General features: G+C 42.1%; 1 protein-coding gene across 3 annotated transcripts in view; it reads right to left on the bottom strand.

The window, feature by feature from the left end:
* Nucleotides 1–20,413, bottom strand: part of CHRDL1 (chordin like 1) — a 45,300-nt gene extending 24,887 nt beyond the window's left edge. For 2 of the 3 annotated variants that reach the window (XM_069810963.1, XM_069810965.1), the window contains exons 1-4: nucleotides 19,897–20,413; nucleotides 16,727–16,873; nucleotides 14,640–14,752; nucleotides 10,608–10,701 (exon numbers count right to left, since the gene is read on the bottom strand). In XM_069810963.1, the coding sequence (XP_069667064.1) occupies nucleotides 10,608–10,701; nucleotides 14,640–14,752; nucleotides 16,727–16,823 (304 nt within the window). In that variant the 5' untranslated portion in view covers nucleotides 16,824–16,873; nucleotides 19,897–20,413. The remainder of the gene's footprint in view (nucleotides 1–10,607; nucleotides 10,702–14,639; nucleotides 14,753–16,726; nucleotides 16,874–19,896) is intronic. The other variant, XM_069810962.1, reaches the window with a different exon arrangement.
* Between the last annotated feature and the right edge of the window lie 1,990 nt (nucleotides 20,414–22,403).

The raw sequence follows: 22,403 nt of genomic DNA, 5'->3' as shown, positions 1-22,403 counted from the left end.
CTTTTGCACCTCATGCAGGAGAAACTGAACTAGAAAGAAGGTCCTGACAAATGTAGCGGTGTGCTTCATTCTTGATGGTGTACCCTAGTAATGCTCTGTGTCATTGGCATATGGGGAAAGCCACAGCAAGTGATATATTGGTATCACATTGGAAGGCAGCAGGTTTGGACTCTCCTTTGTAGTTGTGCATGTTTGCTTCCTACTAACTCACATTACTTACCCTTCTGTGTCATCAAGGACATGTACAATACTTGAGAATCTGAAGCTCCTTTGCAGCTCCTACTGACTGCAAAATACAGACTTCAGTCTGGCATCTTACTGAAGCAGGCCCAGAGTGAGGGACTGCAATTTACTCTTATAGTTAGTTTTGACTGCACAGCCAGTTGGAACATGTTTGAATCCTCTGTCACCCTGATGTACAGGAGAGAAACACAAAGTGAGTAAATCTAATCACTTCAAAATTTGCTTTGCAAGGGGACCTGGGCTAAACTCCTCTCTCCACCTTTAAAATGGTATGTGCCTCCTTCTGTTGCTAGAACAGCCATTTTGACAGCTAGATAAGCAAGTATAGATGTGAGCAGTTGTGGAGCTGCCCTGATGAACAATATCTGAACTAGCCTCCTTTCACCTAAGGAATGAGGGTTCTGAAAAAGCAGCAATGAGTCCTTTGACCCCTGCTGCCTTGGTGTCTGTGTTCAAGGGGTTCAGCCAAAGCTCTTCCCAGTCCTGGAAAAATCGAAGTGCTAGTAACATTCCAAGTAGGAGATAAAGAAGCCTGCCTCCAGGCAGAAATCCTCGTGTGTTAGGCTCTTCCCTCTACTATACATAAGCCAATGGAATATGGTTATTATATATAAGAAACAGCTATTCAGTATGAGACACGTATTTGAAAGAGGAGTAAATATGTGTTGATAATCTGATCCTTACAAATTCAAACCAGAGCAGCCTAAGACTTAAAGAGGTGAGGGAAGCATCCTGCAGAAAGAGATTATGCAGCTTGCTAGGAGAGTGACAGTCAGCAAGATTTTGATCATATTTATATGAATAAATCTGGAACAACTCTGTTGATTGAACGAACCCTGATGCTCTATGTTCAAACCAAACTGTATTTTTTTAAATATCCTTTAAAAAAAGATTCTTATGTTTATATGGGAAAAAGATCACATAAATAATAGTCTTTTGTGTTTATGCAGAGCATTTCATGCACAAATAGCAGTGCTTTTATGTAACACAGATCACTTGCCTATTTTCTTGCAATTCCATGAAACTAAGGTACAGTGACAGCAGTACGTTTGCTTTGTACCCGGAGATCCAATTAATGCTTATCTTGTGATCTATCTGTACCAGAAGGGCCAATGCAAAGAATCATATAGCTGGGGATCTGGATTTCCTCATTCTGCCACTGTGATTCACTTTTCCAAAAAGGCCTTCAGTGCAGGAGATGTTCTGTGATCATATTTTGGCCACCTCAGCACGAGTGTGCTATGCTGGGGCTACTTGGTGAGAAGGGCCAAATGCAGAGGGGATAAAGAAAACAGAGAAGACAGGGAATCTCTGTATTATAGGCAGCAAGGGACATTGTGGAACACAAGTGTCATGGTGAGCTGGGATAATGCATGCTCTGTTTTTTCCAGAAATTTACCAAACTTTCCTCAGTATCTGTGGAGGTCTCTTGCATACATTTGCCTCAGAAAGGCAGGAAACCTGTCAGCTCCATCAACTCAGTTACTACATATTCCTGACCTGCTCCTAGTGCAGCTTCAGGGCTGGACAACTAAACTGAGCCCTGAGTGCCATCAGCATGTAGTGGGACAAACTGCTATTGCAAACTGGCTGTTGCAAGGTCAAAACCTCCAGCTGCTGAAAGGATAAATGTTTTTACTACTACCATGTCAAAAAGGGTAAAAGACAAATATTCTAGAGCTACTTCATCACCAGAACTAAATCCTGATTCATCATCTCATGAGAATACAGGAACCTCAGATAGAGAAAACCTATTACACTGTTTCAGTGCAAGGTTATCTTCTAGGGATCACCTAGTATTATTTTAAATAACCTTTGTGGCTGGAGGTCCTTGGGGGATTATAGCACAGCATAAGAGAGCAAATGGATTTCTTTCCTATTAAAAATTCCTTTGTTTAATTTCTTGCCTCTACTTTTGTTTCCACTCTACATGAATGTGTCACCTCAAGGTCTGATCTGAAGTGCATTGAACTAAATAGATTTGGAACCTGGCCCAAACACCTACTCTGTGTGGTACAGCGTAAAGGCAGTTTCCTCTTTCATCTTCTGTCTCATATTTCTACCATACTCCTTAGCATTTCTAGAGAGGGGACTGTATCACAGTCAATAACTGCATCTGTTTTCATAGAAGGCTGAGTCCAAAAACTATCAAAGCTAATAGAAATCTGTTGATTGACTACAGTATACTGTGGATCAACTCTCAGTCCATCTGCATTTAGCCTTTTCCCTCAGCCATGCATCACAATCCAACTTATTATAAATCCATGATTTAAAGAAACATAGATGATGTGTGAAGGTCCCTTTAAAAAACAACAAAAACAGTGCAACAATGTTGTTTTTAAAGCAGTGGCTGAGGCTGACAATAAATTTGGATTGAAAAGTTGTGCACTATCCAAAAACTGCAAACACAAGCTCTAAACAAAATCCATATGTGCCCCTCAGAGGTGCAGGTGTCAAAGATATTAAGCCACAAAATGCTTTACATTAAAAGAACTTCAAGGACCAGGTTAAGCTCTAAAAAGTCCAAGGTAATTCAGAGTTAATCGCAACAGCTAGTCTTTAATATGGTCAGACGGTAGAAAGTGTATGAAACTCATTGCTTGAAGGAACTAGTAGCACCTTATCTAGACAGTATGAACTTTCATACAGATTCAAACCAAAGATGTAGTTTCAGTTTAAACATTCAAAAGGCTGTTGGTTGTTTTTTAGCTTTCTAGAGCTAAAGTCAAGCTCTTCACATTATTTTAATATATATTCTGCAGCTTAATTTCCTGTGTTTTCTTTTATAGTGGCATAAAAAATTGCCCAGCAAAACTCTGAAGGAGTCATAAAACACTTTCTAGGTTGCTCCATTTTAATTCCTGCTCTAAGGTTGAACTATTATATGAATCTACCAGTCACTCTTCCAGCCAAGGAAACAAATTAAATGAAGCTTTGGTGCATTTTGAATCCTCTCTGAAGCATCTTTGAAGCTCTTGGAAGTTATCTTGGAAAAATTCTGAGCAGCCTATCCTATCACGTCAGTCCAAAGAATGGAAGTTCTAATTCTGTCACCCATGTGGGAAGATACATATTTTTTCAGTGCATTTTGGATGCTGATTTACAGATATATTGTTTGAAAATTTTTTTATGGTCATAAAAGCAGAATGGAAACAAGCGATAACCACAGTCTGGCTGTGATAGCAAACATTCCTTATGAAGCTAGTAACAAATGCAGATCACAAAACAAACTGAATTATCTGAGCGCACGTCAATAGGAAAAAATTAGACATCTCCCAAGAATTCCTATATCATTATATTTCCAAATCAACTTTACTTCCAAATAAACAATATATTTGAACTATCTGACAGCTACCCATTGTTGGGACTATACAAAATCAGAGCATCTCACTAATCTCTGGTGCTGTGTAACTTCTGTGAGTCTTTCATATTCCAGATACGAATATCTACCTTGTTTGTATATGTGCAGTGACCATAAACAAGCACGACTCTGTAATTCTATGGTACCTCCACAGGAACCAAATGTGGACTGGAAAAAATTGAAATTTGCTCTTATCAATAGATAATAGTAAGTAGTTCTTCAGTTATTACTATTAGCTGCTGTGTATATTGGCATACCTATTCCACAGTCTCCTGTACTGTGGCTGCTGAGAGCTTGGGTCACAGGTTATTTTTAATTTCTTTTTCATTACCTGGAAAGTGCAGAGGTGGGAAGTGAAGGCATAGCTACTGGGCCTGTAGGCAGTGCAACAGCATGGATTAAAGGTCTCAAGAGATTCAGGTGCTGAGGTAAAGTAACAAGGGAGGGCGGAGGTGAACAATGAAGGGGAGCCGAGTATGCAGAATTTCTTCCATGAACTGAGGCTCATGTCAGACAGGTGACAAAGTGGGCAGGATGCTGAGAACATTTTTCTAAAATCTGAGATATGCCTGTAGCTCCAAACTCGTATTTCCGGCAACAGACTGTTATTTAAGTGCCAACTATCTATTCCTTGGTGTCAGGAAGACGATCCTTGTAGGACTCATTACTAAGGTGGTTATGAACTTGTTAAATACCATGCATCAGTTACAGCATATATAGATTTTATTCTTTGGATGAACAGTTCAGACAAGCATGGATAATGGTTTCAAATGATCAAGACTTTCAGGAGTCTAGCTTTCTGTATTATCTCTCAGACAATTCAGCTGCTTCCAGAAGTATGGATAATGTTGCATGAGTAAAGAATAAAACCAGTAGGACTTTCAAGCTTTGCAGTTCATTTTCTTCTGAAGTTTCCTGAATTTTTCGTGAACATTATTCCTGAAGTTTCCTCACTCTTTATTCCAAAAGTAATTGTACAGAAATCTCTTTCTGCATACTGAGTTTGCTTTTTCCTCACGTCTTTTAGCACTGTGTTTGTACGGAGACACTTCCAGGGACTTTCAGTTGTATATGCAGTACACTATGCTGTCACTGATAGATTAGACTTTGTAGGTGACATGTAGGTCAGATGTTTGAACTCCTTCAATGCTAATTGTTGATGGCTACAAAAGAGGTGTGTGAAGGGAACCCCAGTTATTATAATGTTATACTTTCAATACCTAACTTTACTGATGCTTGTGCTGCCCTAGATTTTTTTTCATCTGAACACTTCTGCCAAGATTTAACCATTCTCAATCAGTGAATTACAGAGATTGTCCTCTACTGTTCCTTAATCCCTGCTAGTTGGAGTGCCCTTCATGTGTCAAGCACAGTGCTGCCATCAGCTGTGTGTAGGGGACTAAGAATTCACTACCAAAATCACTTACAGGGTAGTGTTGTTTTCCACAGGTGATGGATTTGATAAGATTTCTTCATAGTTCATCAAGTCTTTCATAAAATTACAGCTGTTACTGCTCTGTTGTTTTCATCTCAGACTACATCTAGGCCTTTAGGAGGCACCTTTGTAAGATGCCTTTTTTTTAATTACTATCTCAAAATACAGTATGTATCAACGTTCACTAGCTATAATATTTGCTGCTGTCAAATTCAAATTTCAGAAGAAGAATCATGAAAGAAAGAAATGCTATCTGCATATCATTCTTCTCGTGAAAATCTCCCTGTGGCCTTCTTCCTTAATCCTTTCACCATTATATGAGAGCTCAGAGATTGTTTATACTGCTGCATGATCGATGGTCTCAAATATTTTTATGAGGTAAGATGGAAAGTGGGTGTTTTGGCAGCACAGTTCATGAAGAAATTCTGCTGCCTGGGGACTTAGGCAATAGAGGGACAGATTAACATACAGAAGGGAAAAGGTTTTCTGTGTTGGCAACTTGTCAGGGTTGAGAACCTTGAAGATCCTTCATGGTAGGGCAAAGATCTGATCTTTTGGACAGTGGAGAGTTCTAAAGTTTTACAAGTCATATGTGAAGTCTGGATCCATCTCCAAATTCTCATTAAATACTTAGGTGTTTGAACCATGCATATTGGTTCAGGCACAACTTTTAGAAGGATGATATGCCCTTTGCCAGGTTACTCATAAAAATTCTTGATCTTGAGTATTGTTATAATAGTCTGTTTTCAGTCTGGAATTCAGGATATGAAGTGTTTCCAACTTTAATTTCAGAAGTGTAGCATCAGTCAACAGAGGTACATTTTATATGGGAGGTAACAACTGTTCTTTTACTAACAGCATAGAAAACAGTATCTGCTCAGTAAGAGAACATGTGAACATCTCTTAGAATTACCATATTCATGTGGTTTTTTTCTCTTTCCTATTCAAGCCTCACACCCATCTATTTAAGGCAATTAAAACTCCTTGTAACTTCAGTGAGATCTGGGCCATGAGTTTCTCACTTAGTGATATGAGAAGCGTAGATGGTAGCAACAAGAATTGTGCAGAGAATGGAACAGTTGGGCTCAATATGCCTTCCTCCATCCCACAAATATTTGTGAAATAGATTGGGTTCTGAATTGAAGGGTAAGAAGACTAGAACTGAGAGCCTGGCAGCTCTGGTGTGTGAGCTGGGTAGAACACAACACCTCTTCACCAAATAGTTTACTGTATGTGCATTCTGCAGTGGAAAATCATTCCACCAGAGCATTCCAACTGCCCAGGTTGAAGATTTTGGTAGTAATTCAGTGCAAGATGCATTGTATTATACACATGCTTCTGTGTTTATATATACAATGTGTATCAGGTCAACAGGTGCTGTACATACTCGGCACCTTGCAAGGCTGAGTCTTTAAGAATATCTACACTACAGAGTGCAGTGTGTTACCTGGACTAGCTCAGTTACTGGAAGAAATTGAGAAAAGGTAGCACTGAGCTCATTGCAGGTGTATTTTTCCTGCTTCTTAAGAGAGTTTTGCAGTGCAGTGAGTTCTGCACTGTCCTAACTAGGCTGCTTCCAGGATCCAAAATAGCTAGTTCAAAGACACAGGTATTACTAAGTCATGCTGCAGTCTATTGCGCAGACACAGCCTCATTTATTTTTAGGTGATATTCTCAGACCACTATTGTCAGATAACTGATCTGGTCCATCTTTGTATTTAGTCCACCTATGTATATAGGTACCACTTGGCATTTTGTTGTTATTTCAATATCTAAAGAACAATGAAAAGTACATCAGAAAAGTGGTTTGAATTTGATACAGAAAAATCATAGTACCAAAGGAGCTTAAACTTAAATGTGTTACTAATCATGAACGTTCTTGGAAACCAGTGTATTTAGTCAGGGCTGCAAGCTTAAAAATACTAGAGCCAGATGGGCTGATTCATACATCAGTGTGCAGCCTTATCTGCTGAGAAATCAAACCGGCAAGTGGAATATGGAAACCCCTTTTAAATCCTGCAATTGTGCGTTTTTGCTTCTGATGTAAGCTTCCCCCATCTTAGATTTACATATTCCAGAGTGTACTCAAAAATTTTGGATCTTTAACTAGACTCTAAATGCTTTGATTTGCAATCATTCCACGTAGAAATGATACGATCTACAATAAATGTTCCATTTTTAAAGGCACTGTCCATAGTAGTGCCATAAAAGACAGCTGCAGCTAAATGCTTGAAGAACTTGTACATGAAGTTTATTTTTATGACAGGAGGCAGGAGGTCTGAAGTCCACTCAAGCTCAAGAACCGCTCCAGCTCTGAGAATCATGGTGAATTCTCTCCCTGACTCTATAAATCACCTCTCCTCTGACAATGCCTGGAGCATCCTGAGGTGGAGGGACAGAATTCAAGCTTGGAAGCATGTGATGTCCTTTTGGGTCTCACTAATGTGTAAAAAGAGTCCCAATGAATGTGAACCTACTATTTTTGATCACATATGTGTAATGACAAGAATCTAATTCAGATAGTAAAATACTTTTCAGAGCTGCAAAAGGGAGGAATATCTAGTTCTGTGTAAAACACAAGGTCTGGATTTTGCCAATGCTAGAAAGAATGGGTTTCAAAAAAAAAAAAAAAAAAAAGCAGTGAATCTGTGATAGAAGCTGGTAGGATTGAACCACTGGTGAAAAGTAGAAGATGCTTCATAACATATGTCTGACAACTACTTAAGATTCATGGTGGCTGGTGCCAGGGAGACAGGATACAAACACTGCATCTCTTTGTGTCAGCAAGTCCAGTGTCACTATGGATGCAGGAGACATTAATTCCAAGGGGAGAGCAGTGCCAACTTTTCTCAAAGGAATCCCTTCAACAGCTCCTCCACTTAGGTAGTTATGAAGTTCAGTTTCCAATGAAAGTTGCTGCCTCCTGGCATTACCTCTGCTTCATTAAATAAGGAGGCAGTTATTTGGGCAGTTACACTCTACAAGGCCTGCAGAAAGGCAGGAGGAAGAGCCCAAAGTCACTGTGACTAGCACTACTCATTTCTGAAATGCAGCTTGAGAAACTGAGGGGAAACATACGTGACAGAATATAATGAGCATTTATGAGAGTAATTCGAATGGATGGCTGATGGCCAGAGCTCTGGCACGTTCCATTAAAAAATAACCAGGGAAACCAGAGAAGTGAATTTCCTGCATATCATGGGATGCTGCATAAAAGACATTGTATGCCATACACATAGGAATGGAAAGCTGGCATAAAATGTGCAAGAATGCTTGAGATTCCTATTCAGATCAGGCATAAACATTACCACTGAAGATAGAGCACCAAATACAATGTGCATAATCACTGGAGAAAGCAGAATGCAACTAACCCCTGAAATCACAGTAGATTCCTGGTCCTCTTTTGCCTAACATAAACCTTTGTGGGACTCTCATTTTTAATGAGATGCTGCCCAGCTAGCAATTTAATGGCCCACCGTATGTAGAAAATAGACTATAGATAGACTCTAGGAGCAGTTAAGAGAAGATAATGGATCACAATTCAGGAAAGGCTCATTCTGATAATTTTCTGGATTTATCAGTTTAAACACACAGTACAAAATTCTAGCTGAAGGCTGTGAATAGCAAAAACTTAATTTGGTAATAAGGACTTGAGAGTTTACAGGGGCCCTTCATCTTCCTTACTAGGTCACTGTAGAATGTTTTAAAATCTTGGTAGGTGTCACAACATTTACAGCCTCACGAACAGAAAAAAGCCAAACAGTTCACTGCCAAAGAGCACTTGAAGCAAAACCAGTCAATCTAGAAGCATTTTTATGTTTCTGTACTAAATACTGTACAGAGATATTAAAAAAAAAAAAAAAAAAAGTTCCTGACCCCAAATGCCAATTACATACTCAGAGTGGGATTTTTGTGATTTAACTTAAGCTGTCAAAAAAGTAAGCATCTAACGTAAGCTATTTGCCTGTGCTCCCTCAATAATCAGTGGAGAGAGGCAGGCATCCCCAGGGAAAAATTCTTCTCATTCTGGCTAACAGGATGAATCACCCTCTGGGGACAGCATGTTTCCAACAGCTATAAAGGGTATCTAGATGATTCCCTTGCCAACTGAAGTTTAGATTAGCTGGAAAAATAGACCAGGTTTTGGGCACACCGGCACACCAGTCCTCCTTTTGATCTGAAAACAGAAAAGGGGTTCATGTGCCCAGCATCTTGCCACTTAATCTAACAGTACTAGTTGGTCAAATAAAGCATACTACCTTACAAACTTCCTTTGTATTAGACCTTTCCTTGTATTAGACCATCCTAGATAAAACTCTACCATCAACTAGATGCCAAAGTGTTGGATCTAAAGTTGAATGGGATGAATCTCATCCTGGGACACAAGAAGAGTGGCATCATGGCATCAGATGAGTTACGCACTTGAAACGCTTCTTCTTCATCACTCCAAAAAAGGATTCTAGATACCTGGATCACATATTGATATACACGTCTGATAGACAGATGTATATGATTGTCAGGACAGGTGAATCCTACCAAAAATTGACATGTGGGTGCCATTTATTCTCCAGTAAGTGCAATGAACACACTCCAATGCCAGCTGAACAGCAAACTGCTTGTGCACTCATGTCCCTCCACCATTGCATATTGCGTCCTGCTCACAGGTTTTGGTCAGGGAACAGCTGTTTTCCTCAGACAATGAAACTCTCTAGAGAAAGTAAAATAAAAACCCTTTCTATGATGCTGCATGAATACTCTTTTATAAGTGGAAATGAGGGGTGCCACTAAGACAGACATTTAGGGAAAAGCTCCAGTCAAATCTACCAGCCATTAGGCCATGTCGGGAATGTTGTAACAGCCTCGTGAAAGATCCTGCTTAGTCTCTTTCATACAGTGGCTCTTAATAATGAGCATATAATAAATGTACAGTCTGGAGGAATTTACTATACAGTATCCAATTGGATTTATATAGTCATAAACTTCTACAGCACTGCTTCTATGATTTACAACAGTCTCTACTAATTATGAAGCTATGCCTGGATTTGAGATATAAAAGGCAAATGTTACCAGACTGGTTGTGCAGTGATACTATAGAAATGCACATTTGCCACAGCAATTTTGAATTGCTTGTTAACAGAGAACCATTGCAAATAACAATGTATTTTAGCCTGCTCTTATGAAAAGCACCAAAAGCAGAAACCTAGGAAGTTTGTGGGATGGGGTTTTATTGTGATAGAGTTTAGAGATAAGGGAAGGATTGCGGAGCGGATGGTCCACAGACCCCATCAGTGAAACTTCTGCTAACCTTCTGCCTGGATTGTAGGGGACTGGACTTGGTAGCTTACCTGATCCCTTCCCAAATTTATACTTCTGATTTCCTAAAAAGGAATATATAGGAACTATAGGAAATACTGTAACTTACTGTAGGACAAGTGTCTCATAACCTATATGGATATAGAAGGATGTTTACTTCACAGAAGTTTCCTAGCACAGACATTTAATTTTGCTGTTACTCAGTGTATTAAATAACTATTTCAGAAAGGACTGTATGTCATTAGTAGGAATTACCTGGGCATCGTGGGCAGCACAGCTGTGGTACATGCACAGGGGAAGGACAGTGTAGACTTGGGCATCTTATTCTGCTGCACAGTACATTTCCATTCTGCAAGTGGAACATAATACAATACTTTAATGAAATGGGCTGTCTTACAAATTTCTGTGTTCTTATTTAAAAAAAAAAAAAAAAAAAGCCTTTTTACAACATTCTGATTTCACTCACACCAGGGTAAGCCCAGACTACTTTCACTGCCTCTGAATTTATGCTGGAGGTCAGAATGCAGCAGAAATCCATACAAACCTTAAAATCAGAGGAAGTGCCTAAAAATGGATTGCAACAATCTTCATTTGTGTTTTTCTTTTGAGCAGATTATGCTTAGGAATTGCATTTCCAAAACTAAGACACAGATAATGAATGGTAGGTCTCTGAGATATCCCCTACTGAGGGTTAGTTCAAGACCGCAAGAGACAATAGCATCTGCAATTGTTCCTGAAAACTGTGGAGAATCTTTTGTTTTCATTTTATGGGTTCCCCAGTAGACAAAAAACACTAGTTGGTAAGTAGCCATTTTTCTAAGGAATATGAGCAAGTCTTGGGAATAGTGTTCATTATTCATGTCGTTAACATAATATTCTATTTGACCACATCTAAGTTTGATTTATAATTAAAACAGGGAATTTTCATTCTCCAGTGTCTGTAACCAGAAAAGACCATCCATTTCAAATTCCCATTTCCCATCTATAATTCATCCTCCTAATTTAGCTCTGAGTTGCTCGTGTTTATAGCAAGAACGATCTTTTAGCATGAACACTGATACTATGCCATGACTGTAGTTTTAGGTGGTGTCAGGAATAAACCCACATCACTTTCATATGCCTTCTGGAGCACTGCAATGTTTCCAGTGGAGGCGCAGACTTCCTTAGATAGCATATGTATAGGCTTTTCTAGCCATCTCTTTCAAAATAGTCCATTGACTCCTAAATATCTGCAGACCACAGGCTGGAATCATACTGTTAGATCACTACTACCCACAAACTACATTTGTGCATCTGCTTTAGAAAGAGACACTAAAAATGGTATCACCATCTGGTTCCAATGATGATTGAAATTAAATATACTGATTTTATAGAGGAGGAGCAAATTTTAGGCTGTAGACTCTTTGTGGGATGGGGACTATCACTGGTCTGCACAGCTCCTTGCCCAGTAGACCATCAGCTGAGAGCCTGTAAAGCACTACTGTAGAAGAAAGGCTGGCACTGTCTGCTGGCCTGGCTCCATCCATGTTGCTTACTTGTCCTGTTCCATGGCCTCACTCCCTTTTTAATTATTAGTCCTGTGAAATCTCCCGAGGTGAATGTTTACTTTCTGTGCATGATCAGCTGTGATAAAAATTCTGCAGGCCTGCTTCACTCCTCAGTGCTGCCTGCAGTACTCCACTGTTTGCAGCAGGACAGAACTATTCTAACTGATCTTGTTATTGCTAAGACTGATCTTATGCTTAGATTCACAGTGACATTTGGGAGACCAAGCCCTACTGACTAGAATAGGACTTAAGCTCCTGTAGGCTTCTGTGAGCCAGGGCCACAGTTAGCATTTCTGCATCAGATACTCAAAGAGTAACAATGCATCCCTCTTCCCAAGCTGTGTTATCAGTGCTAAGGGTGGAGAGCATTCACTTTAGCCCCTGACTATGAACACAAGCAAAAAGCTGCTGTATTTTAGAGAGTAAAATAATGATCTGACAAATTGTGAGTGCTCCAATTTACCTGACAGTAACAGTCAACAGTCTCCACTGTGTACTGAGGGGGGGGTGTAAAAGAAAGGGGGAACAGGGTGAGAACACTAAATTATGTTTAGTTTTATTCTGGTTTAAGTATGTAATTATAACTTGTAAAAATACAATACTACATACACACAAAAACGGGAAGGCTTTTTTTTTTTTTTAATCCCTGGCTGAATAATTTGGCCTCTGTTTAGTTAGTTAATTTGTCTCGCCTTTTTCTTAAAGATCAGAAGCGTATGCATTAGGGGGGATGGACAGGCAGACTGTTGTTTAGAGATGGATCAGAGATCTTGGTCTGTTGCCTGGCTGATATGACTTGTTTTGTGCAGAGATCATATGGATCATGATGTTTGAGGCCAGCAAAGAAATCTTGGCCACACTGGAGATGAAGATTCCTGGGGATTTTTTTTGCTTTTCTCTGCAGTGTGAGGGAGTAGGTTGCTGCTTCACACTCTGTACATACCCTTTGCCTAACTGATTTACTGCCAGGGAATCATGGGTGGGTTACACTTAGGTCTCTCTTATTTGCTGTCAGTAGCACACTTTAGTTTCACTTTTTATGCTGCAATATTTGGTTTAAGGTCTGTGCTTGTGCTATGTCATGGCATGTTTTCTAATGCTTTATCTAGCCTTAATGTTGTTAAAAATTATAAATTATTGAGAGTTTCCTGATGCTCTGGAGCTTTTACTGTGGGTCAGTGTTCTGAGGACATTTCTTTTGGACAGGACAAAGCTCAAATGAATGGCTGGATGCTGCAGTTATTTGGAGTCCTCCTTCCAGGCAACAAGAGTCACATCCCAGAGATCCCTCAGCATCCTCACTGCTGAAATAACCCCAAGTTACATTTTGCGCCCTCAGAGTACAACAAAGGTAAAACAGAGCAAACAAGGAAGTAGAGTCCAGAACCACTTCTGAGCTGCATGTACTGATAATTAGCACAGTTTCCTTCTTTATTAACCTTGTTGCCCTAAACTGCCACTCTGTTCTTCCATGCCCATGTGCGAGGGAAAGAAATAAAATATACTCATTTGTTGGAGCCTCACAGTGCGTGGGTATGCCTGGATCACAGCAGTGCTGTTCTCTAGGGGAGCATTCCATGCACTTTCCCATCCCCCCAGACTGTCTAACATCTTCCTAAAAATCATTGAGCCATGATTTGTATCCAGATCTCTAGGGTTTCCAGTGAATTTCATCCCCACCCAAGACAGCCTTCCAGCAATTTAGAGTGTTTTACCACACATGGACTCTGAGGGCGTTTTCAACTTTGCATATAGATCAGCAAAAGTGAGTGGAAACTCCTTTTTGCTATAATCAGGGACTTTTCTTCCTACTACATTGCTTTTTCCTCTTACAGATGCATTCTGCTGCACACATCTGAGGTAAAGCCAAGCTTGTGGGACTACTGTTTGTGCATCTCTGCACTAAATTGTAGTAGCGGATCCCTCAGAACAAGTGCTGCATGGGGGCCCAATATTTTACACTTGCGGGGGGGAAATAGCCAAGAAAACTTTATTCTGCATTAAATACAGCAGACAAAACTCAGCATCTGGAGTGCCTCATGTGTTAGTGATCAAGATCCCTTATTCTTTAGTCATTTTGAAGTACTCCAAGGGACATATTTTGCCCTCATTTTCCTGACCCCCCGCAGCTGCATTTGACATACTTAGGGGATCTATGACTGCTGTATCTTCCTACCAGGCATTAACTGATGGTAGCCAAGGACCTCTCCTTTCACGTCCTACCCAATTCTCTCTGTTCTCCATACACTTTTCTCATTTTTCATCATCTCATTCTTCTTTCATACATTTTTACAAACAGTGATATCCAAGCCTGTTCCTTCAGCACTTTAGGGCAGCAGATGCTTTGACTGTGGAAATTCCTCTGAAGATGCGGACATTGTACATAGATCAAAACACTACCAAATTCAGGTTCAGCATAATCCTCCATATTGATGGAACTGCAAGGATTATATTTAGGTAGTGGGGTCCAATTATTCAAGATGTAATACTCAGCATTGACAAAGCTTCTGGCTAGTTAAGGAGCTGTTTTGTCTACACCATGCAAGTATTTTTTGCTAGTATTGGCCTTCTCTGTTAATGTTTTCCCTTCACTAGGATCACCTGCCTCCATTTCCTGCAGCATGATCAGGACCCACTAGTGAAAACAGGTTTGGGCTTTGTCAAATTGTAGATACAACATAAAGGATTCTAGTCAATTAAGCATGTAGAAGTTGTAGGATCAATAACTCAGCAGTCCTACCTCTGAGCAGAGACAATTAACGCAGTAAACAAGGCCATAGGGTTCTAGGTAAGGATGCCATCTTTCTCCTACACGATACTTCTTATCTTGAAACACACAGTATGTATCTGAATCTGTAAAACAGTAAAGAATTGAAAGAGATATGAATGAATGTTCGCATTCCATATTTACAAAGTGGTTTTAGGTGTGCAGTGTTCTCTGTAAACTATGTTTGTGGATGGTACATAAAATTTTGTAAAGAATTACAATTTTTTCTTTCACTGGAGAATCACACAACGGAAATACCCTTAATTTCATGTGCTATTGTTTCTAACGTCCCAAACCAAAATAAATGACATGGCTTCCCATCTTTCCAAAATTGCAGTTCCTGAAATAGCTGACAAAATGGCTTTCATACAGGGTGAGTTTATCCTTTCACCTGCAAAAACACAGGCTAAGATCCTGTTTAGGTAACAAAATTAAAGTGCTTGATTGCTCAGACAAGTTTACAAAACCTTTTCACTGCAAAACCAAAGCAATTGGCTTGATTCGGGAAAATCCCAGGTTGTACAGCAGAGAGATTTTGAACAAGCGGTCTGCAAAAGGAAGATAAACACACTGTATTTACACTGCATGTTCAGTATCTCCATATTTTAACAACATAATAAAAGTTTGTCCTAGTATTTCAGAACAACTTGTGCTGACTTACATATGCATCAGCATTCAAAATATTTTAAGATCTTTCTATTCATTAAGCACTGCTAATCTTGCAAGTGCAGTTTTGCAGATAGCCATCTACCTATCAGACATTACTGCCCTGTCTCTCCCTGTCACATTATGGTTTCACACTGAAAACTCAAATCTCTTCAATAAAAGGGTGTTTCTCATGTGTTTCCATGAGAGAATTCCTTCCTGTAATCTTAATGATGTCCAAATTCCGCTTAATTCATTACCCTCGGTATAGATGATACTCCAGGGTATAAAACAAAATACCTGTCTTCCAAGTGATAATCCAAGCAAGGGACATTCTTCACACTTACTGGGCTAAAAGAAGGTAGCAAGAGGTAGGGATTATTAGTAGCAACAGTGAAGTGATCCGCTTTCACTTTACACAAAAGCATGACAAATGAAATGCAGGATCAGAAAAAGTAGACAGCTGAACTGGAGTTTGGTAATTTCTCACACTGTGCTTTCTTTGAACAGGAATACCTGCACATTGTTTTCTTGTGAGTAAGTTCAGCGGAGAAGGTAGCCTTTTTGGAACTCACTCTCTTTTTTTTTTTTTTTCTTTTCTTCTCTTTTTTTTCTTTTTTTTTTTTAAATCTACTTCCATAGAAGCAGAAGCTGCTGATACTGAGGCTGAAAATTTTAACTACTTCTCAAGGGCAAACAATGTCTTTTGTAAGAAGGTGGCCAAAACCCAGCATATGCAGGTGGGGAGAGCATTCCAGAGAGCTAGTAACGAGGCTGTAGCAGTCAATGACTCCTAGATTTATTTGGGTAATTATTCCTCCTCGCCATGCTTTCTGAAATGTGTTAACATCTCCCACGGATGACAGGCTTTGTAGAAATACTCCCTTTATTTTGTTTGTATTCTTTTCAGTTCTTCTCATCAAGTTTTTGACAGTGCTTAGACTCTTAATTTTCTCAAAGGATGTAGCTAATCCTGTTCATATGGGGTTGTTTTTGGAACACAACAGGACAGTCTTGGACGAGCTTTACACTAGCTGAAAACTTCAGTACAATAGTATTACACATGGGACAAAATCCAGATAATCCGTCAGATGTTTACAGAAGTCACTAAAATGGAATTAAGCACTCTCTTGATTCAGGATATTTGAAACAAAACAGATTCTCCAATTGATGTGTTATGTTCTTTATGATGCAATGAAACCTGTACAGCTTTAGGAAAATGTGCCCCGAACATGGGTGTGACCTGATTCTACTAAATGTGGGATTAGAAGGAGGAAGAATGTTAGAAGGTTTTAAACGCAGTTCCACAGTTTAGGACATTCGTGTTTGAAGATCTTTCCTGAACCACATCTGTCAAATAGAAGGAAAATATCAAATTTGGATGAATGTGACAGCTTTGTTTGAAGTCTACTTACGTTTTACTTGTTCTAGTTTACCTCCATCTATGAAAAGGAGACAGAGCACACCAAAAAAGATAAAATTAAGATCTTCCAATATCCACTTTTTTCTCATCTTTATCGACAAAAGGAAAAGAAAGAGCCTCCAAAGTAGAGAATGTTGAGCTGTTGGGAAGAAAAGATTAAATTAATTAAACTAAAATTCCTATAAGATACTTAAATTCTCTGACATGATTTCATCCAGCACACAGAAATCCTAAATTGCCAGAACTAAAAAATCTGTCTATATCATGGATCTTCATTTCATGGAAACAGCTTTGGCTTGAGGTCATTTCATTTTTTGGAAAAGGGGCCACATTCCCATTCATGAAAGCTGAAAACTTTATTACTTCTAATAAAGTCCTTATTTTATTCCAAAGCAGAGAAATCTGGCAAGTAAGCAATCTAAATTCTTAAAGTTCTCTTTCACAAGAAACTAGTTTGGGAGATTTTCTTGTAGAGCAGCTCTTTTGGATGTAACTTAGGAAATACAGGTGTCAGTTGTAACATGTTTGCTTCATCGTAAAATTAACTTTGGGTATACCTGGTGTATTGGCCCTGCACTATGGAAATCCACACTTTGGGTGAAATGCTGGCCATGCTGTACTCAATGGGAGTTTTCCTCACTGCATCTAACAGGCTTCCAGCACTATTCAATTCATCCCTCCTCCCCTCTCCCAACTACTATTGTTCTGGGATTGTGTATAATTAATTTTTCTAAAGTTAACCCTTCCTTTGCCTTGATATCTGAAAGTAGAATGGGGGAATGACATGTCATCTTCATTCTTGTAGATCTTTGATGTCAAAACCTTGCCTATGGAGCAAAGCTTAATGTATTCTTCTCTGTGTGGTGCAGAGATGGTATCATACTTGCTGCATGTGCCGTTCTGTTCATCTTTTTCTGGCTTTTAAAAGGTGAATTATTTTATAATGAAAAACCAAGGGAGAAAATAATTAACTCAAGTAGAATTTATTTATTTTTGATAGCCAACCTAAGATTCTAAATTGAGCAATATGTTGATGCTTTACTGTTTATCAGAATTCATTGCAAAAGTATTATCTTCCCAGAGTACACTTGTCCATAATTTACAATGTTGGAAAGATTTGGGTTTGATTTTAAGAGCCTTGATGCGGATTCACAATTAGTTTTACGAAAGTTAAAAAACAAAAGAAGATTTACTATTGGAGAAATAAACAATCTGCTTTGTAAACTAATTTGACCTCTTCGGATTTCATGCAAAACATAGAACTATACATGAATATCTTTCAGCTCACAGATAACCAAAGCAGAAATAGTAATTTATATACATATATTCAAAATTAAGTGGTGGATAACTTAGAGAAATTAACTGAACAGTAAGTTAACAAGCACTTAAAAAGAAAATCTTCCTATTAAGACTGTTGAGATCTAGGATACTGTAACAAAGGGTGGGTGATCTGATTTTATCAGAGTGTTTTTATTGCCTTTCCTGTTGGAATGGTTCTCTACATTCCCAAACCACAACCATAATGGACATCTTCCTTAACTAATCAAATCTATGCAACTACTCGGTCTATACTCAGTAAGCTCATTCAAAATAATGCAAATTGCATCTGAAAACATTCAAAAAAATAACGCTATTTTAAAAGCACACTCCCTATGCAGTAACAAAATATAACTTTCCATTTATTTTGGAAGCTGGGAATAATATTCCAATTTCAGAAGAAAAGTTTTAAGTCATTTTTTCCTTTCAGTGTGTTCAAATCACATAGGACATTTTTAAGCCAAACAACCTTTTAAAAACTTGTTTAAAATTAAAACCTCATCCTTTAGTCCCAGGACATCATGCATGCATTGAGAACAACAGTAGCACATCACCGGGACTGAATGTTTAAATATTTTGGCCTTCTTGGGGGCTGCTTAAGCAAACGATATTTATAAATGGAGCACAATTATCCTTTGTGCAGCACTTTACCTGTTAGCTAGATTGGTTAGTTTGAATAGAAAGGCTCAGAATTCCATCCATTTTAAAAGTCAGGTCTTCAAAAGGAAGAACATTTTAAAACTTGGACTGCTTACGCTCAGAAATGCTGCGCAGTGATGTGAAATGGAGGAGTTAATAACAGAAATGGGATGGAGACTTTTGATGTCTTTCTTAATTCTCTTTAATTTCTGTATTGTTGTTACTCCAAATATAAACACATACTTTTCACTGTTAGCACACTCCCTTTATTTCCCCAAAGGGCAATGTCCTAAAAATATTCCTGGATTTAAATAATCTCAGTTAGGATTAACCTGTTAATTATTGGTGTGTTTTCTGCTCAGTAGGAACAATGAAAGCGATCCACTTCTTGCGGGAATTACTCGCTGAAGTAAGGCATATGGGTCCATTTTTAACGCCTCGCCCCCCGAGGAGCCCCGTATAGTAACTACAAGTGGCAGTGTCCGGCCTCGCCACGTTTTACGATGAATGCGAAGGGGGGGGGGGGAAGCAAGCAGGACTGAGACTAGCTGGAAGATGCCGGGAAACGCGCGGTGCCTATGGAACGGCGGAGGCCGGGGCCGCTCAGCCCGGACGGGCGGGCTTTCTCCTCCCTCCCAGGGAGCGGGGGGACCGCATCTCCCTCCGCTCGCCCCAAGGCTTTTTATTCCTGCCAGCCTCGCTGCAAGCCTGCGGTTTGACCGTCGCGGGGTTGGTTTAAGGAGGCGAGTCTCCTGGCTCTCGGGGCTTTCACGCAACACTCGTCCCTCGGGCGCCGAGCCCGGGGAGTGCCCCGCAGCCCCGCGGGGCCGGGGCCGGGGCCGGGGCCGGGAGGGAAGCCGAGGTCGAGGGAAGCCGAGGTCGAGGGCTGCCTAGGTCGAGGGCTGCCGTCGGCGGAGCGCCGGTCCGAGGCGCGGCGCTCGCCCGGGGCCCCGGCAGCGCGGACGCCGGGGCCCGGCCAGGTGCCGGCGGTGCCACCGAGGGGGGCGGCGGGACCTCGGCCGGCCCCGACCGTCGGCGGGGCGAAATAAGCCGGACCGAAAGCCCGGGAGGCGGCGGGAACCCCCGCGGGGCTGCCCGTGCCGCGACCCCAGCCCCCGGGGCAGCGCCCGCGCCCCCCGGGCGCAGCTCCGACAGCGGGACCGCGCCTTCCCCGGGGTCTCGCCTGGGAAAGGAAAGCTCACAAACCTGGGGCAGGGCTGGAGGCCGCTCCGCTCCGCTCCGCCGCGGGCCCTGCAGACCGCCTGCCAACAGCGGCTTCGGCCGGGGGAGCCGCGCGGCTCCGCTCTCTCCGCTCCGCCGGGGTACGGGCTGGGGGGCTCCGGCCGGGCGGCTCCGCGTCCCGGTCACGTCGCCATAATCTTCTCCCGCGGCTCGCCCGGGCTTTCGGGTCTCCCCTTCGCTCCCGCAGCGGCGGCGGTGCGGGGGCAAGCAGGGGAGCGACGGGTCCCGCGGCCGCCGCCACCGACAGCCGCCGACCGACGGACGGGAGCGGGGAGGCAGGAATCCGCTAAGCCCGAGCTCCGCGGACGCCGCGGGGGGGGGCGCTCCGAAAAGTCCCGGGCTGCCCGGCCTGGGACACCTGCCACTGCCTCCTGCCCCAGCGGGGAGCGCAGCGAAGCCCCGCGGCCGGAGGATGCTCGGCGGCGGGTCCTGCCCCGGAGCCCCGCCGGCACTGGAGCGGCGGCGGGAGGAGGAGAAGGAGGAGGAGGAGGAGGAGGAGGAGGAGGAGTGGAGGAGCCCGCGCCCCGGCGGTCCGCCTCCCGCCCCGGCCCCCTCCTCTCCCGCGCCCCGCTCCCGCCGCCCGGCACACCAGCGTGACTGACACGGCCCGGGGTGGAGTTTGCTCCGCTATGGGGGGCCGGGGGCAGAGAGGCTCCCTCCAGGGCAGGGGGCTCGGCGACCGCCCTTCTCTCTCCCCGTCCGTTCCCCCCCCGCCGTGCGGGAACCACCTGCGGGCCGGCAGGACCCGCGGCCCGGCGGGCGGGGTCTTGCTCCGGTGCCTTCGAACAGAGCTGCGGGCTGGGGAAACGCGAGGCGCTCCGGGCACGGCTCCCTCCTCGGTAACCGAGCCCCGCGGGCGGTGTTCTTAGAGAGAGGACTCTAGCCCGAGATGGCTCTTTAATGGGCTTTTCGCAGGCGGGGTGCCCTCCGGAGCAGAGCCGGCGGAGCTAGCGTCCGCTGGGATTTGTCAGACACCCTCTGCCGATACCCTCTGGTCTGATTTATTGTGTTAGAAGGTTTCAAGGTCACATTGAGATTCTGGTGGAACTAAATTAAACCCATGACTCATGACATTATATGCTTGGTCAAACATTCTTTTTCTGTCTTGTTGTAGCCCCTGTAACTAATAAGAAGAGATCAGTGAACCCTTGACAAATGATCTGAGAAAAAGGGTGAGGTATGAAAAGACATCATGTGGAGAAACAAATTACAACCTATTTCCCCTAGGGTGGGACCAGGGTGTTTGGGGAGCACTGCTGGGAGGTCATACACCTCCCAGGCTTGGTAGATATTTTCAGAAGGCTGAAAATTGAGCAGAACTTTCATTTCTTCCATTGTAACTCAGCTGGACGAAATATCGAAAATACGGCGTATGGGGAAACCTTATACTAGCATGAGGAAAGAGCAGTTGCCTTGCTAAGGGTTCTGTAGTGTGACTTCACAAGTAACCAGGGCTGTGTGTTAGTAAAATGAGACTTTATAACTCCCAGTATTAAAAAAGGAATAGAGAAAGAAACTGCGTTCTGGAGCTAAGCATTTTGAAAACACTGCTCCACACCTACTTCTGTGTCACTCTGCCACTCTTTGCCTTGCTATGCACCCGCAGTAATCCGTGTTCCTAAGCAAAAATCAGCACTTAAAGCTCTTAGTCTTGAATGTGGTGGCTACTGCTGCAGGCTGATAGCTTTGGAAGAGCTAAATATGTATGAAATGGGGATGGGCAAATGGGGAAACAAATGGTAACTCTGAATCAGAAATATGATAGTAATTTGCACTTGAAGGCAGAGAATCTGAGCTGTGCAAGCTCCTCTCCTGCAGAGGTATATCCACGCTCTCGGAGAGAAGACTTAAGCACGTACACGCATGCTTTTAAATTGTGGGGCCATAGTAATGTTGTTCCCTTAGATATTGTGCTGGGTTAGGTTGTGCAGGCTCAGCCTGTGAGATGAATTGCATATGAACAACATATGCACTCAGATTTACGACTGAACTGACCCTGTTGCACTCTGCACAGAGCTGGACCCAAAGCCAGTTAGAGTCTTCCCACTGACACCGCCATAGGGTGGATGGACTTTCCTAGGAGCTGCCTTTGGCTATCTGGGAGCCCACTGGGGGTGGCAGTAGTAGTAAATCTTACTCTAGTACCACTTCATCAGTGCCACTGATCCTGTCTCAGGAACTGAGTTCAGACACCGCAAGGAAAAATGTAGAAGTGAAGGGTGTAACACTGAAGGTAAATGAAGTCAAATGAAATGAAGATCATCCTGTGAAAGGGAAGGAGTTTGTTACTGGAACAGTCCAGCAAGATGTGGTAGATTGTGTACATCCCTTGATAGCTCTAAATTTAAACTAGATTGCGTCATCGAGGATGTTTTTTGGATTTAGTGCAGCAATTACAAGTGAAGCTCTGCACTTTTGTCCTGCTGTCCTTACAGGAGGCTGATGTGCTGGTGACTCTGCATGTGGCAGTT

This window comes from Haliaeetus albicilla, chromosome 23, assembly GCF_947461875.1.
Source record: "Haliaeetus albicilla chromosome 23, bHalAlb1.1, whole genome shotgun sequence".
NCBI lineage: Eukaryota > Metazoa > Chordata > Aves > Accipitriformes > Accipitridae > Haliaeetus > Haliaeetus albicilla.
The sequence above is the reverse complement of the archived record's forward strand: the minus strand, read 5'-3'. Positions and strand labels throughout refer to the sequence as shown.